The sequence below is a fragment of the Anolis sagrei genome, chromosome 12 (genome assembly GCF_037176765.1).
Source record: "Anolis sagrei isolate rAnoSag1 chromosome 12, rAnoSag1.mat, whole genome shotgun sequence".
NCBI lineage: Eukaryota > Metazoa > Chordata > Lepidosauria > Squamata > Dactyloidae > Anolis > Anolis sagrei.
The window spans coordinates 4893254-4911511 of record NC_090032.1 but is presented as its reverse complement, the minus strand read 5'-3'; the positions used below and the strand labels follow the sequence as shown (position 1 = coordinate 4911511).

Here is an 18258-nt window from a genome sequence, read left to right as displayed (position 1 = left end):
ATTATTGATTGATTGACAGTATTTATATTCCTCTATAAGATCATTTTTAAAAGGTAAATGCTGTCAATAAATAAATAATATAATATAATAACCATTTAAATAAATAATATAATAACAAGGCCTCTATCGAACCAGTTAGGGACAGGTTCTCTAAGTTTGTTCTTATGCATGCAAGTTGGAACAGGTTTTGTTAAGTTGTGTCTCCAGCCAAAAATATATATAATTTTAGCTTTGGGTCGCATAGTTTTGGTTAACACCTTTCCTTTGCTGTCTGTGCCCCTGTTAAGTTCACGTTCTGTCCCTGTGGTTGTTGGGATTGGAAAAAGTTGGCTTGTTGTGGGAACAAGGATTGGAGACACAGCTTCAGTGGAGACCCCCTTTTCCCCATGATGATGATGATGATGATACTACTACTACTACTACTACTAATAATAATAATAATAATAATACATCACACAGTCCTAGACACTTGGGAAGTGCCCGACATGTGATCCAATACAACAGCCAGCAGAGTCTGCTGCGGACTCATCTTGTTGTGTTGCAAATGATGATGATGATAATAATAATAATAATAATAATAATAATAATAAATACATTACACAGTCCTAGACAATTGGGAAGTGTCTGACGTGTGATCCAGTACAACAGCTAGGTGAGAGTCTGCTGTGGACTCATCTTGTGTTTCAAATAATAATAATAATAATAATAATAATAATAATAATAATAATAATAATAATAAATACATCATACAGTCCTAGACAATTGGGAAGTGTCCAACGTGTGATCTAATACAACAGCCAGCAGAGTGTCTGCTGTGAGCTCATCTTGTTGTGTTTCTAATAATAATAATAATAATAATAATAATAAATACATCACACAGTCCTAGACAATTGGGAAGTGTCTGACGTGTGATCCAATACAACAGCCAGGTGAGAGCCTGCTGCGGACTCATCTTATTGTGTTTCAAATAATAATAATAATAATAATAATAATAATAATAATAATAATAAATACATCACACAGTCCACAGCAGAGTGGACTCATTTTGTTGTGTTTCAAATAGTAATAATAATAATAATAATAATAATAATAATAATAATAATAACAACAGCAACTCTAGACACTTGGGAGGTGTCCAGCGTGTGATCCAGTACAACAGCCAGCAAAGTGTCAGCTGCGGACTCATCTTGTTGTGTTTCTAATAATAATAATAATAATAATAATAATAATAATAATCTCTTCCAGGAGATTTCTCTCACTTCCTGTTGTCTCACCCCCATATTGTAGTTTTTACTTGCTTGATTCCCTCTCTACCTTTCTTATTTTCGCATTGTGACCTCTGTTTTAGAGTCATTTTGGGAAGTTGTCTCAATTTTGGTGGGTTGCTGTGTTATTGTTAATGTTTACTGCTTATTTTTTTGTTATGAGTTTTATTTTATTGTTTTGTATTACTGTTGTTATTGTTTTTACTGATGTACTGTGGGCTTGGCCTCATGTAAGCCTCACCGAGTCCCTTGGGGAGATGGTAGCGGGGTACAAATAAAGTATTATTATTATTATTATTATTATTATTATTGCTGTGAGTTTTCCTGGCTGTCTGGCCGTGTTCCGGAAGCATTCTGTCCTGATGTTTTGCCCACATGTATGGCAAGCATCCTCAGAGGTTGTGAGGTCTGTTGGATACTAGGCAAGTGAAGTTTATATATCTGCAAAGGTGAATGTTGCAATTGGCCACCTTAAATAAGCATTGAATGGTCCTGCAGCTTCAAAGCCTGGCTGCTTCCTGCCCGGGAAATCCTTTGTTGGGAGGTGGGTGGGAGAAAGAACTTTTGTCTGTTAGACGCAAGCGTGAATGTTGCTATTGGCCATCTTGATTAGTCTTGAATGGCCTTGCAGCTTCAAAGCCTGGCTGCTTCCTGCCCAGGGGAATCCTTTGTTGGGAGGTGGGTGGGAGAAAGAACTCTTGTCTGTTTGAGGCAAGAGTGAATGTTGCAATTGCTCACCTTGATTAGCATTGAATGGCCTTACAGTTACAAAGCCTAGCTGCTTCCTGCTTGGGGAATCCTTTGTTGGGAGGTGGGTGGGAGAAAGAGCTTTTGTCTCTTGGAGGCAAGTGTGAATGTTGCTATTGGCCACCTTCATTAGTATTGAATGGCCTTGCAGCTTCAAAGAGTGGCTGCTTACTGCCTGGGAAATCCTTTGTTGGGAGGTGGGTGGGAGAAAGAACTCTTGTCTGTTCAAGGCAAGTGTGAATGTTGCTATTGACCATCTTGATTAGTATTGGATGGCCTTGCAGCTTCAAAGAGTGGCTGCTTCCTGCCTGGGGGAATCCTTTGTTGGGAGGTGGGTGAGTGAAAGAACTCTTGTCTGTTTGAGGTGAGGCTGAATGTTGCCATTGGCTGTCTTGATTCGTATTGAATGGCCTTGCAGCGTCAAAGCCTGGCTGCTTCCTGCTTGGGAAATCCTTTGTTGGTGGTGTTAGCTGGCCCTGATTGTTTCCTGTCTGGAAGCAAGGCCTTTCAATGCTAATCAAGGTGGCCAATTGCAACATTCACGCCTTCAACAGACACGAGTTCTTTCTCCCACCCTGGACATCATTCCACAGGTATATAAACCTCACTTTTCCATTGAATGGCCTGTTTACATTACATACGATTACATAGTTATTGCATCAAAACTGATTTGTTTTAGAAGGAAGGATGTGTCAAAAAGTGTTCTTAGAGCACTTTAGAAACAAAAAAAGCCATTAATTTGAGTTTGCAAATAAAGCTACTGTATATTGCAAAAAGATACAAAATTAAAAAGTGGTTGGGAGAGGGAAGAGTCACACTTCCTTGCTTGTAGCTGAATGCTTATGTTTATTTTTGTCATGAAGGAAGTCATTATGTGCGTATAGCGTTACATTCTATTGTTACCTTTCCTTTGCTTCAGGCCTCTCATTTTGACTTATTTTCTAGTCTAGAATCCGGTTGCAAAAGGGATTCTGGGAGTTGTAATTTGATGAGGCAAAGGACCTTGCCAAGAGGCAATCCCCAGACTTCCATACCATTTGACTTCATAGGAAATTGGCTACAAAACAGGAGCTTTTTTGTTGAGTTCAAGGCCAGAGAAGCAGATGACGTAAACAGAAGAACGGCCTGCCTCAGGGGAGTGTGTTTGCCCCATCCATGTTTAACATTTACACAAATGACGAGCCATTGCCAGAAGGGACAGACTGTCCCTTGACAGAGGGTTTCGTCTATGATGACAATCATGCCATCACTGCCCAAGCAGGGAACAGAAGCTCTCTGAAGCATTGGATGCTCTGGATGCTCTGACTGCCTATTACAGGGAAAACCAGCTGATTCCTAATGTTTAACATTGACACAAATGACCAGCCACTGGGACAGAGAGTTTCATCTATGCTGACGATCATGCCATCACCACCCAAGCAGAGAGCTTTGAAAGGGTTGAACATAAGCTCTCTGAAGCTTGAGGGGCTCTGACTGCCTATTGCAGGGGAAACCAGCTGATTCCTAATGTTTAACATTGACACAAATGACCAGCCATTGCCAGAAGGGACAGAGAGTTTCATCTATGCTGATGATCATGCCATCACCACCAAGCAGAGAGCTTTGAAAGGGTTGAACAGAAACTCTCTGAAGCTTTAGGTGGTCTTATTACAGGGAAAACCAGCTGATTCCTAATGTTTAACATTGACACAAATGACCAGCCACTGCCAGAAGGGACAGAGAGTTTCATCTACGCTGATGATCACGTCATCACCACCCAAGCAGGGAGCTTTGAAATGGCTGAACAGAAGCTTTCCGAAGCTTTAGGTACTCTTCCTGCCTATGACAGGGGAAACCAGCTGATTCATTATGTTTAACATTGACACAAATGACCAAACCACTGCCAAGAGACAGAGAATTTCATCTACGCAGATGATCATGCCATCACCACCCAAGCAGGGTGTTTTCTGTCGGTCGTGGGAGTTCTGTGTGCCAAGTTTGGTTCAATTCCAACATTGGTGGAGTTCAGAATGCTCTTTGTTTATAGGTGAACTATAAATCCCAGCAACTACAACTCTCAAATGCGCACAGATGACCTCATCATCAGCATATCAGAGTTCTATAAAAATGTCGTCATCAGCATACTGGAGTTCTATAAAGATATTGTAGGTCTTCCTCTGAATGCGCACAGATGACGTTGTCATCAGCATATCGGAGTTCTATAAAGATGTTGTAGGTCTTCCTCTGAATGCGCACAGATGATGTCGTCATCAGCATATTGGAGTTCTATAAAGATGTTGAAGGACATACATTGGGTTGTTAGGTGTCGTGTGTCCAGATTTGGTGTCAATTTCTCCAGTGGTTTTTGAGTTCTGTCAATCCCACAAACGGACATGACATTTTTATTTATATAGATAAATAAATAATAGATTTTGTTGGTTTTCGGGTAGAGCGTCATAGCCAATCAGGTTAGGAATTAAGCAGGTTATAATTAAAAAGGTGCCATGCGTAACTCGTGTTTTCCTTCGCAGGTGCGGCAGGGAGACCATGACCACGTTAATTCACCGGGGACGGCGGGCGGACGTTGGCCGGAACGGCGAGAAGCGAGCGGAGGGCGAGGAGGACTCTGTGCTGGACAAGAGCCTCGGGGAGGAAGACCCCGGCGACTGCAAAGACATCCGCCTCACCCTCATGGAGGAGGTCCTGCTCCTGGGCCTGAAAGACAAGGAGGTAGGGAAAGAGTATTCCAGATCCCCATCTGAGAGGGCAACGCTGAGCTTGAGGAAACTGGGTTCTTGTAGGTTTATGTGGCCATGTTCTTGAAGCATTCTCTCCTGACGTTTCTCCCACATCTATGGCAGGCATCCTCAGGGGTTGGGAGGTCTGTCAGAAACTAGAAAATTGGGGTTATATATCTGTGGAATGTCTAGTGTGGGAGGCAAGTGTGAATGTTGCAATTGGCCACCTTGATTAGCACTGAATGGCCTTGCAGCTTCAAAGCCTGGCTGCTTCCGGCCTGGGGGAATCCTTTGTTGGGAGGTAGGTGGGTGGGAGAAAGAACACTTGTCTGTTGGAGGCAAGTGTGAATGTTGCCACTGGCCAGTTCGATTAGCACTGAATGGCCTTGCAGCTTCAAAGCCTGGCTGCTTCCGGCCTGGGGGAATCCTTTGTTGGGAGGTAGGTGGGTGGGAGAAAGAACACTTGTCTGTTGGAGGCAAGTGTGAATGTTGCCACTGGCCAGTTCGATTAGCACTGAATGGCCTCGCAGCTTCAAAGCCTGAGAGGGCAAAGCTGAGCTTGAGGAAACTGGGCTGTTGTAGGTTTTTCGGACTCTGTGGCCATGTATCAGAAGCATTCTCTCCTGACGTTTCTCCCACATCTATGGCAGGCATCCTCAGAGGTTGTGAGGTCTGTTGGAAACTAAGAACATGGGGTGATATATCTCTGGAATGTCTAGTGTGGGAGAGAAAAAAACTCGGTTAAAAAAACTCTTGCAGCTTCAAAGCCTGGGGGAATCCTTTGTTGGGAGGTGGGTGGGAGAAAGAACTCTTGCCTGTTGGAGGCAAGGGTGAATGTTGCCATTGGCCAACTTGATTAGCATTGAATGGCCTTGCAGCTTCAAAGCCTGGCTGGTTGCTGCCTGGGGGAATCCTTTGTCCATGGTGGGAGAAAGAACTCTTGTCTGCTTGAGGCAAGAGTGAATGTTGCATGCGGCCAGCTTGGTTAGCATTGAATGGACTTGCAGCTTCAAAGCCTGGCTGGTTGCTGCCTGGGGGAATCCTTTGTCCATGGTGGGAGAAAGAACTCTTGCCTTCTTGAGGGAAGTGTGAATGTTTTAATGCTCTTCCCTGCTCCCTTCCTTTTCCAAAGATGAGGAATCCCTAACACTAATCACCTCTCAACAAAGGATTCCCCCAGGCAGTAAGAAGCGACACCTTGAAACTGTCAGGACATTAAACGCTAATCAAGGGGGCCAATTGAAACATCCACACCTGCCTCAAACAGACAAGATTTCTTTCTCCCACCCGCTTCCCAACAAAGGATTCCCCCAGGCAGGAAGCAGCCAGGCTTTGAAGCTGCAAGGCCATTCAATGCAAATCAAGGTGGCCAATGGCAACATATCCACTTGCCTCTAACAGACAAGAGTGCTTTCTCTCACCCACCTCCCAACAAAGGATTCCCTCAGGCAGGAAGCATCAGGTTTTGAAGCTGCAAGGCCATTCAATGCAAATCAAGGTGTCCAATGGCAACATTCAGCCTCGCCTCAAACAGACAAGAGTTCTTTCTCCCACCTGCCTCCCAACAAAGGATTCCCCCAGGCAGGAAGCAGCCAGTCTTTGAAGCTGCAAGGCCATTCAGTGCTAATCAAGGTGGCCAGTGGCAACATTCACACTTGCCTCAAGTAGAAAAGAGTCTCCTTCCCACCTCCCAACAAAGGATTCCCCCAGGCAGCAACCATCCAGGCTTTGAAGCTGCAAGGCCATTCAATGCTTATCAAGGTGGCCAGTAGCAATATTCCCGCTTGCCTCCAACAGACAAGAGTTCCTTCTCCCACCCTGGACATCATTCCACAGATATATATAGTTTCCAACAGAGCTCACAACCTCTGAGGATGCCTGCCATAGATGTGGGCGAAATGTCAGGAGAGAATGCTTCGGGAAAATTGGCCAGGCAGCCCAGAAAACCTACAACAACCCAGTGATTTTGGCCTTTGACAATATGTTGAGGAAACGGTTTGAGATCCCGGAGCGCTTTCGGACGCGCTTTCCCTCCGCGGGCGGAGAGTGCGGCTTGAGACGGAGTGCTAGCCTGGCGTATTACGTAAGTAACTCCGTGTCCTTTGGGGAAACCTTTTAAATTAAGTTGTGGCAGCGTAACGCCGGCTGCACCTGCTCCCTGACTCTCTCTCCTCCCTCGGGGCCATTCATTTCCGACTCGGCCGTAACCGGAGCCGCCGCTTTGTGCAAGCGCACCAAACAAGCCCTGTGTCCTGTGGATTGGCGGCTGACTTGGCTCGAGGGAAACAAGCGCTGGAGGCCAGGGGGTGATTTTATTATTATGATTCCCTCCCCTTCACACTCTCCATCCACAATCCCACTGCAGGGATTTATTCCACACTTGATGCGCCTGAGAGATGGCACTTGAGCCCCCGTTGGGCCTGGTGGGTGTTGGCCCCCAAATCGTACAGGATCCACTGTCTTAGTTTGTTTTTCCTGTTCAGCGGTGTGTCTCAAGACAGGTTTGTCAACTGGGCTTTCTCTGCCCGTGTGACGCATTCCTCAAACAGATTGCCTATTAACTTTATGGAGAACTAGCTGTACCCGCCAGGCATTGCTCTGGCCAGTCTTGCCTCCCTCTTTCTCTCCTTCTTTCCTTCCTCTCTCCCTCTTTCCTTCATTTCTTTCTCTACCTCTTTCCTTCCTTCCCCCCTTTTTCTTTATCTTCTTCTTCTTTCTCTCCTTTCTTTCTCTACCTCTTTCCTTCCTTCCTTCGCTTTTTGCTTCCATCCTTCCTTCTCTTTCTTTCCCATCCTCTTTCCCTCCTTCCTTCACTCCCTCTTTTCTTCCTTCCTTACCTCTTTCCTTCCTTACCTCTTTCCTTTTCTTCCCCCCTTTTTCTTTATCTCCTCTTTCTTCCTTCTCTACCTCTTTCCTTCCTTCCTTCGCTTTTTGCTTCCATCCTTCTTTCTTTCCTTCCTTCACTCCCTCTTTCCTTCCTTCCCCTTTTCTTTTCCTTCCCCTTTCTCTCCTTTCTTCCTTCTATACCTCTTTCCTTCCTTCCTTCACTTTTTGCTTCCATCCTTCTCTTTCTTTTCCACCCTCTTCCCCTCCTTCCTTTGCTCCCTCTTTTCTTACTTCCCTTTTTTCTTTCCTTCTCTCCTTCCTTCTCTACCTCTTTCCTTCCTTCCTTCGCTTTTTGCTTCCATCCTTCTTTCTTTCCTTCCTTCACTCCCTCTTTCCTTCCTTCCCCTTTTCTTTTCCTTCCCCTTTCTCTCCTTTCTTCCTTCTATACCTCTTTCCTTCCTCCCTTCACTTTTTGCTTCCATCCTTCTCTTTCTTTTCCACCTCTTCCCCTCCTTCCTTTGCTCCCTCTTTTCTTCCTTCCCTTTTTTCTTTCCTTCTCTCCTTCCTTTCTTCTCTACCTCTTTCCTTCCTCCCCCTTTTCCTTTTCCTTCCCCTTTCTCTCCTTTCTTCTTTCTCTACCTCTTTCCTTTCTTCCTTCGCTCTTTGCTTCCATCCTTCCTTCTCTCTTTCCTTCCTTCCTTCCCTTTTTTCTGTCCTTCTCTCCTTCCTTCCTTCCTTCTCTACCTCTTTCCTCCCTCCCTCCCTTTTCCTTTTCCTTCCCCTTTTTCTCCTTTTTTCCTTCTCTACCTCTTTCCTTCCTTCCTTCACTTTTTGCTTCCATCCTTCCTTCTCTTTCTTTCCCATCCTCTTTCCCTCCTTCCTTCGCTCCCTCTTTGCTTCCTTCCCTTTTTTCTTTCCTTCTCTAGTTCCTTCCATCATTACCTCTTTCCTTCCTTCCTTTTCTTTCTTTCCCACCCTCTTTCCCTCCTTCCTTCGCTCCCTCTTTCTTCCTTTTCTACCTCTTTCCTTCCTTCTTTCGCTTTTTGCTTCTATCCTTCCTTCTCTCTTTCCTTCCTTCACTCCCGCATTCCTTCTTTCCCTTTTTTTCTTTCCCAAGCTCTGAGGATGCCTGCCATAGATGTGGGTGAAACGTCAGGAGAGAATGCTTCTGGAACATGTCCAGACAGCCTGGAAAACTCACAGCAACCTAGTGATTCCGACCATGAAAGCCTTCGACGACACAAAGGAGAGTCCATTTGTCCTTTTGGTTTTTTTTTTTTTTTTACGTGAAGTCTTTTCATTTTGGGTTGTTGTACGTTTTTCAGGCTCTCTGGCCATGTTCTAGAAGCATCCTCTCCTGACGTTTCCCCTCCATCTCTTTTCATTTTGGGTTGTAGGTTTTTCAGGCTATCTGGCCATGTTCTGGAAGCATCCTCTCCTGACGTTTCCCCTCCATCTCTTTTCATTTTGGGTTGTAGGCTTTTCAGGCTATCTGGCCATGTTCTGGAAGCATCCTCTCCTGACGCTTCCCCTCCATCTCTTTTCATTTTGGGTTGTAGGCTTTTCAGGCTATCTGGCCATGTTCTGGAAGCATCCTCTCCTGACGCTTCCCCTCCATCTCTTTTCATTTTGGGTTGTAGGTTTTTCAGGCTATCTGGCCATGTTCTGAAAGCATCCTCTCCTGACGTTTCCCCTCCATCTCTTTTCATTTTGGGTTGTAGGTTTTTCAGGCTATCTGGCCATGTTCTGAAAGCATCCTCTCCTGACGTTTCCCCTCCATCTCTTTTCATTTTGGGTTGTAGGTTTTTTAGGCTATCTGGCCATGTTCTGGAAGCATCCTCTCCTGACGTTTCCCCTCCATCTCTTTTCATTTTGGGTTGTAGGCTTTTCAGGCTATCTGGCCATGTTCTGGAAGCATCCTCTCCTGACGCTTCCCCTCCATCTCTTTTCATTTTGGGTTGTAGGTTTTTCAGGCTATCTGGCCATGTTCTGGAAGCATTCTCTCCTGACATTTCGCCTCCATCTCTTTTCATTTTGGGTTGTAGGCTTTTCACGCTATCTGGCCATGTTCTGGAAGCATCCTCTCCTGACGCTTCCCCTCCATCTCTTTTCATTTTGGGTTGTAGGTTTTTCAGGCTATCTGGCCATGTTCTGAAAGCATCCTCTCCTGACGTTTCCCCTCCATCTCTTTTCATTTTGGGTTGTAGGTTTTTCAGGCTATCTGGCCATGTTCTGAAAGCATCCTCTCCTGACGTTTCCCCTCCATCTCTTTTCATTTTGGGTTGTAGGTTTTTCAGGCTATCTGGCCATGTTCTGGAAGCATCCTCTCCTGACGTTTCCCCTCCATCTCTTTTCATTTTGGGTTGTAGGTTTTTCAGGCTATCTGGCCATGTTCTGGAAGCATTCTCTCCTGACGTTTCGCCTCCATCTCTTTTCATTTTGGGTTGTAGGCTTTTCAGGCTATCTGGCCATGTTCTGGAAGCATTCTCTCCTGACGTTTCGCCTCCATCTCTTTTCATTTTGGGTTGTAGGTTTTTCAGGCTATCTGGCCATGTTCTGGAAGCATTCTCTCCTGACGTTTCGCCTCCATCTCTTTTCATTTTGGGTTGTAGGCTTTTCAGGCTATCTGGCCATGTTCTGGAAGCATCCTCTCCTGACGCTTCCCCTCCATCTCTTTTCATTTTGGGTTGTAGGTTTTTCAGGCTATCTGGCCATGTTCTGGAAGCATTCTCTCCTGACATTTCGCCTCCATCTCTTTTCATTTTGGGTTGTAGGCTTTTCAGGCTATCTGGCCATGTTCTGGAAGCATCCTCTCCTGACGCTTCCCCTCCATCTCTTTTCATTTTGGGTTGTAGGTTTTTCAGGCTATCTGGCCATGTTCTGGAAGCATTCTCTCCTGACGTTTCGCCTCCATCTCTTTTCATTTTGGGTTGTAGGCTTCTCAGGCTATCTGGCCATGTTCTGGAAGCATTCTCTCCTGACGTTTCGCCTCCATCGCTTTTCATTTTGGATTTTTTTCCAAAAAGGAAGGCTCTTTCTCAGCTTTCCTTGTCAATCGTGTGTTTCACGAGGAAGTGAAAGTTTGTTTGTTTTTGAAGGTAAAGAAAAGATGAAATGCTAGTTGTGAAATATTTGCCCAGGCTCACCGTATCAACGCAAGCAGGCATCTCGCCCTTTCCTGTCCTTGGGTGCAGCACGGGATGGCATGCACGCCAAGAAAGCATATAAAATGTGGGCTTGGTGTTTGACCAGGAAGTCCTGCTTCCCCGGAGCGGGCTCTAGTTCCGGTTGACCCCCCACCCCACACCCGCTCGCTTTTGTGTACAAAGGAATCGGGGTTGTTCATTGTCAACTTGGAGCAGCTTTATCAGAAGTTAATCCCTAACGGAGAAGAATTCGAAATGCTTCCACTGGCAAATACAGTTTGGATTACACACCTTCCTGTCTTAAGCAGCTTTGCTAGAACCAGATCCAGTCCAGGTCCAATATCAGCTGGGTTAAGTGCTCTCTGGATGCGGGTGAACTATAGCTCCCCAAAATCAAGGTCAATTCCCCCCTGCAATATGTTGAGTTGGTCATGGGGCTTCTCTGTGCCAAGTCTGGTCCCGGTCCGTTGTCGGTGGGGGTCACAGTATCTCTGGACGCAGGTGAACTACAATTCCCAAATTCAATTTGCCCAGACTCCTGCCCTATGTTGAGTTGGTCATGGGGCTTCTCTGAGCCAAGTTTGGTCCCAGTCCATTGTCGGTGGGGATCACAGCATCTCTGGATGCAGGTGAACTACAACTCCCAAAATCAAAATCAATTTGCCCAAACCCGTACCATACATTCAGTTGGTCATGGGGCTTCTCTGTACCAAGTCTAGACCTGGTCCATTGTCGGTGGGGGTCACAGTATCTCTGGAGACAGGTGAACTACAACTCCCAAAATCAAGGTCAACTCCCTCCCCCACCAACCCCTGCAATATGTTGAGTTGGTCATGGGGCTTCTCTGTGCCAAGTCTGGTCCCAGTCCATTGTTGGTGGGGGTCACAGCATCTCTGGATGCAGGTGAACTACAACTCCCAAATTCAATTTGCCCAGACTCCTGCCATATGTTGAGTTGGTCATGGGGCTTCTCTGAGCCAAGTCTAGTCCTGGTCCATTGTCAGTGGGGATCGCAGCATCTCTGGATGCATGTGAACTACAACTCCCAAAATCAAAATCAATTTGCCCATACGCGTACCATTTATTCAATTGGTCATGGGGTTTCTCTGTGCCAAGTCTGGTCCTGGTCCATTGTTGGTGGGGGTCACAGTATCTCTGGATGCAGGTGAACTACAACTCCCAAAATCAATTCACCCAGATCCCTGCCATATATTCAGTTGGTCAAGGGCTTCTCTGTACCAAGTCTGGTCTTGGTCCATTGTTGGTGGGGGCCACAGCATCTCTGGATGTAGGTGAACTACGATTCCCAAAATCAAAGTCAACTCACCCCAAGCCACTGCAATATGTCCAGTTGGCCATGGGGCTCCTCTGTACCAAGTCTGGTCCTGGTCCATTGTTGGTGGGGGTCACAGCATCTCTGGATGCAGGTGAACTACAACTCCCAAAATCAAAATCAATTTGCCCATACGCGTACCATTTATTCAATTGGTCATGGGGTTTCTCTGTGCCAAGTCTGGTCCTGGTCCATTGTTGGTGGGGGTCACAGTATCTCTGGATACAGGTGAACTACAACTCCCAAAATCAATTCACCCAGATCCCTGCCATATATTCAGTTGGTCAAGGGCTTCTCTGTACCAAGTCTGGTCTTGGTCCATTGTTGGTGGGGGCCACAGCATCTCTGGATGTAGGTGAACTACGATTCCCAAAATCAAAGTCAACTCACCCCAAGCCACTGCAATATGTCCAGTTGGTCATGGGGCTCCTCTGTACCAAGTCTGGTCCTGGTCCATTGTTGGTGGGGGTCACAGCATCTCTGGATGCAGGTGAACTACAACTCCCAAAATCAAAATCAATTTGCCCAAACCTGTACCATATGTTCAGTTGGTCGTGGGGCTTCTCTGTACCAAGTCTGGTCCTGGTCCATTGTCGGTGTGGGTCACAGCATCTCTAGATGCAGGTGAACTACAATTCCCAGCGAATCTGCAAAAAGTGAACCGCGAAGTAGCGTGGGAACACTCTATGGGGATTGTAGTTGTCCGGTCCTGATGCCCGTCCCTTCCCTTCCCAGGGATACACCTCTTTCTGGAACGACTGCATCTCCTCGGGGCTGCGTGGGGGCATCCTCATTGAGCTGGCCATGCGAGGGAGGATACAGCTGGAGCCTCAGACCATGAGGAAAAAACGGCTGCTGGACCGCAAGGTGAGCTCCTGGTCTCTCTGCAACGCCTCTTATTTGGAACAGGTGAACGGCAGCATCTCTGGCCTCTCTTCCTTTGCCTTCCAGGTGCTCCTCAAGTCAGATGCGCCGACCGGAGATGTGCTTCTGGATGAGACGCTCCGCCACCTCAAAGCCACCGAGCCTGCCGAGACGGTGCAGACGTGGATCGAGCTGCTCACAGGTGATCCAATCCTCGATTATCTCCTTATCCCAGATTATCTGGCAGTGGAGACTCATATAATCCAGTTCAAGGCAGATACCGTATATACTCGAGTATAAGCCGACCCGAATATAAGCTGAGGCACAATAAAACAATAATAATGAGATTAAAATAATAAATGTAATAATAACAATAATAGAGTAAAATAATGGAAAAGTAATAATAACAGTAATAATAGAGTACAATAATAGAAATGTAATAGAGTAAAATAATAAATGTAATAAATAATAATAATAATAATAATAATAATAATAATAGAGTAAAATAATGGGAAAGTAATAACAGTAATAATAGAGTACAATAATAGAAATGTAATAATAACAGTAATAGAGTAAAATAATAAATGTAATAATAATAATGTAATAATAATTACAGACTAAAATAATGGAAATATAATAATAACGGTAGTAATAGAGAAAAATAATAAGTGTAATAATAATACAGTAAAAGAATAAATGTAATAATAATAAATAGTGTAAAGTAATAAAAGTAATAAAATAATAATTACAGTTATAGAGTAAAAGAATAAATGTAATAATAACAGTAAAATAATGGAAATATAATAATAACAGTTATAGAGTAAAAGAATAAATGTAATAATAATAATGTAATAATTACAGACGAAAATAATGGAAATATAATAATAACAGTAATAATAGAGAAAAATAATAAGTGTAATAATAATACAGTAAAAGAATAAATGTAATAATAATAAATAGTGTAAAGTAATAAAAGTAATAAAAATAATAATAACAGTTATAGAGTAAAAGAATAAATGTAAGAATAACAGTAAAATAATGGAAATATAATAATAACAGTAGTAATAGAGTAAAATAATAAATGTAATAATAATAACAGACTAAAATAATGGAAATATAATCATTACATTTATTATTACTTTACTCTTTATTATTCTTATTATATTTCTTCTTTTATTATATTATTATTACATTTATTCTTTTACTCTATAACTGTTATTATTCTTTTATTACTTTTATTACTTTACACTATTTATTACTATTACATTTATTCTTTTACTCTATTACTACTGTTATTATTATATTTCCATTATTTTACTGTTATTGTTACATTTATTCTTTTACTCTATAACTGTTATTATTATTTTTATAACTGTTATTATTATTATTATTATAGAGTAAAAGAATAAATGTAATAATAATAGTGTAAAGTAATAAAAGTAATAAAAATAATAATAACAGTTATAGAGTAAAATGATAAATGTAATAATAACAGTAAAATAATGGAAATATAATAATAACAGTAGTAATTGACTAAAAGAATAAATGTAATAATAATAACAGACTAAAATAATGGAAATATAATAATAACAGTTATAGAGTAAAAAAATAAGTGTAATAATAATCGAGTAAAAGAATAAATGTAATAATAATAAATAGTGTAAAGTAATAAAAGTAATAAAAATAATAATAACAGTTACAGAGTAAAAGAATAAATGTAATAACAGTAAAGTAATGGAAATATAATAATAACAGTAGTAATAAAGAATAAATATAATAATAATAACAGACTAAAATTATGGAAATATAATAATAACAGTAGTAATAGAGTAAAAGAATAAATGTAATAATAATAACAGACTAAAATAATGGAAATATAATAACAGTTATAGAGTAAAAAAAATGTAATAATAATAGAGTAAAAGAATAAATGTAATAATAATAAATAGTGTAAAGTAATAAATAATAAAATAATAATAACAATTATAGAGTAAAAGAATAAATGTAATAATAACAGAGTAAAATAACAAACGTAATAATAATAGAGTAAAAGAATAAATATAAGAATAATAAAGAGTAAAGTAATAATAAATGTAATGATAATAATAGAGTAAAATAATAAAATATAATAATTCAGTAAAATAATAAGTGTAATAAAAATAATAATAAAGTAAAATAATGTAAATGTAATAAGAACAAGAATAAATAGATACAATAAATGTAATAACCAAAATAGAGTAAAACAATAAATGCAATAATAATAACAGAGCAAAATAAGAAATGTAATAAAAATCATAATAAAGTAAAATAATGTAATGTAATAATAATAATAATAATAATAAATAGAGTGAAATAATAAATATAATAATTCAGTAAAATAATAAGCATAATAAAAATAATTATAAAGTAAAATAATGTAAATGTAATAATAAGAATAAATAGAGTGATATAATAAATGTAATAACAAAAATAGAGTAAAACAATAAATGCAATAATAACAATAATAGAGTAAAATAATAAATGCAATAAAATAATAATAAAGTAAAATAATGTAATGTAATAATAGTAATAATAAATAGACTGAAGTAATAGTAATAAAATAATAAAGTAAAATAATGTAAATGTAATAATAAGATTAGAGTGATATAATAACAGAGTAAAATAATAAATGTAATAAAAATAATAAAGTAAAATAATGTAATATAATCATAGCAATAATAAATAGAGTAAAGTAATAAATGTAATAAAATTATAAAAGTAAAATAATGTAATAATAATAATAATAAATAGAGTGAAATAATAAATATAATAATTCAGTAAAACAATAAGTGTAATAAAAATAACATTAAAGTAAAATAATGTAAATATAATAATAAGAATAGAGTGATATAATAAATGTAATAATAATAATAGAGTAAAATAATATATGCAATAAAATAATAATAAAGTAAAATAATTTAATAATAGCAATAATAAATAAAGTCACATAATAAATGTAATAAAAATAATAAAAGTAAAATGATGTAATGTAATAGTAATAAATAGAGTAAAATAATAAATGTAATAAAATAATAATAAAGTAAAATAATGTAATGTAATAATAAAAACAATAAATAGAGTAAAATAATAAATGTAATAAAAATAATTGCAATAACAGAGTAAAATAATAAATAACTTTGACTTGAGTATAAGCCGAGGGGGGCTTTTTCAGTCTTCAAAAAGGGCTGAAAAACCCGGCTTATACTCAAGGCAGAGATTAATCTTGTGACCACCGTCTTCTCCCGCAGGCGAGACCTGGAACCCCTTCAAGCTGCAGTACCAGCTCCGCAACGTCCGCGAGCGGATCGCCAAGAACTTAGTGGAGAAGGGCATCCTGACCACCGAGAAGCAGAACTTCCTCCTCTTCGACATGACCACCCACCCGGTGACCAACACCACGGAGAAGCAGCGCCTGGTGAAGAAGCTGCAGGAGAGCGTCCTGGACCGGTGGGTCAACGACCCCCATCGCATGGAGAGGAGGACCTTAGCGCTGCTGGTGCTGGCCCACGCCTCCGACGTCCTGGAGAATATCTTTGCCAGCCTGGTCGACGAGCAGTACGACGTGGCCATCAACCGGTCCAAGGACCTGCTGGAGAGGGACCCTGAGGTCGAGGCGGCCAAGGCGAGCGGCACCGAGATGGTCTGGGCCGTCCTGGCGGCGTTCAACAAGTCCTAAATCCTCCTCGTCGGTTTCCGAGTGGGTTTGTCCCCTTCCTCTCTAGGACTGGACCTTTCACTCTGTGGATCCTTCCTGCGCCCTTTGACGGCAGGCTTTGGTGACTTCCTGGGGTCACACCCACCCGGAGTGAAGGGACACAGCGGGTAGCATTCTGTTATAGGAAAACTTACACATTCACCGCCTCCTCTTCCTTCTCCTCTTCCTTGGATTTGGGGATTTGCTCTGTTGCAAGAATGAGTAAAGAAGTGTTTGCGGCTCCTTTTCCTTTTCTGTCCTGCCCTTTGGGTTACACACACCCCCTCGAGTTAAAATGAAGGTTTGCGTCTGTTAGAAAATGAACGTTTTTCTCTCCCTTTTTAAATTTCAAGCTGTCTTCCTCATTTCCTTATTTTTTTTGTGTGTGTGTACGTTTTGGGAAGGAATGAATTGCAGTGTGTATTCTGTTGGTTTATTATGATTTTTTTAAAAATCTGGACTCTGACCTCAGTTTGTTTTGCTTCTTGATCCAGATTCCGCTGGATGGTTTCCCTTCTTCTGTGCTGTTTTCCTTGTGTTTGTTTGGAAATACTATTACAGCACAAATCTCTATGCAATCTCCTGTGTGTTTTTCCTTTCAGAAGGTTCTCCTCTCGACCTGATGTACAGATATTTTGTGGTAAATAGAGAATACTCAATTATAGTACTAACTAAAAGTAAAGGTTCTCCCCTGGCATTGCGTCCAGTCATGTCCGACTCTGGGAGGTGGTGCTCATCTCCATTTCTAAGCCTAAGAGCCGGTGTTGTCCGTAGACACCTCCAAGGTCAGGGGTCCTCAAACTACGGGCCACGGGCCACGTGCAGCCCACCGAGGACATTTATCTGGCCTGCCGAGGAGGAGGCCCAAATTTAGTTCAATGCAATCGATGGTGGAATTCAGAATGCTCTTTGATTGTAGGTGAGCTATAAATCCCAGGAACTACAACTCCCAAATGACAAAATCAACCCCCCACCCCACCAGTACTCAAATTTGGACTTCTCGGGTATTTGTGCCAAATTTGGTCCAGTGAATGAAAATACATCCTGTATATATTTACACTCAGAAAACAGGGGAATTCCAAACAGGAAATACTCAAGGGCTAGCTAACTCCCAACAAAGGATTCCCCCAAGCAGGAAGCAGCCAGGTTTTGAAGCTGCCAGGCCATTCAATGCCAATCAAGGTGGCCAGTTGCAACATTCACATTGGCCTCAAACAGACAAGAGTTCTTGCCAAGTTTTGATTATCATGTATTGGCCTTGCAGCTTCAAAGCCTGGTTGCTTCCTGCCTGGGGAAATCCTTGGTTGGGAGGTGCTAACTGCGGTGAGTTTTCCGGGCTGTCTGGCCATGTTCCAGAAGCATTCTCTCCTGACTTTTCGCCCACATCTATGCTCTGTAGTGTGGGTCTGTTGGAAACTAGGCAAGTGGGGTTTTTATATATCTGTGGAATGATGAGAGTGAGAGAAACCTCGTTTTCCTAGTTTCCTTTGTTGGGAGGTGTTAGCTGGCCCTGATTGTTTCCTGTCTGAAACCTCCCAGTTTCCTGAGAGTTGTTCTTTATTTACTGATTTTAGAGTTTTTCAAAACTGGGAGCCAGGTTTTGTTCATTTTTATGGTTTTGCCTTTC

The 18258-nt window shown here is 41.6% G+C and overlaps 1 protein-coding gene across 1 annotated transcript in view; it reads left to right on the top strand.

Annotated features, from left to right (window-relative positions):
• Window positions 1-17209, top strand: part of GOLPH3L (golgi phosphoprotein 3 like) — a 23692-nt gene extending 6483 nt beyond the window's left edge. Inside the window, exons 2-5 of the mRNA XM_060758067.2 lie at window positions 4523-4721; window positions 12770-12901; window positions 12986-13100; window positions 16186-17209. Of these exons, the coding sequence (XP_060614050.2) occupies window positions 4539-4721; window positions 12770-12901; window positions 12986-13100; window positions 16186-16613 (858 nt within the window). The 5' untranslated portion in view covers window positions 4523-4538 and the 3' untranslated portion in view covers window positions 16614-17209. The remainder of the gene's footprint in view (window positions 1-4522; window positions 4722-12769; window positions 12902-12985; window positions 13101-16185) is intronic.
• The last annotated feature ends 1049 nt before the right edge of the window (window positions 17210-18258 follow it).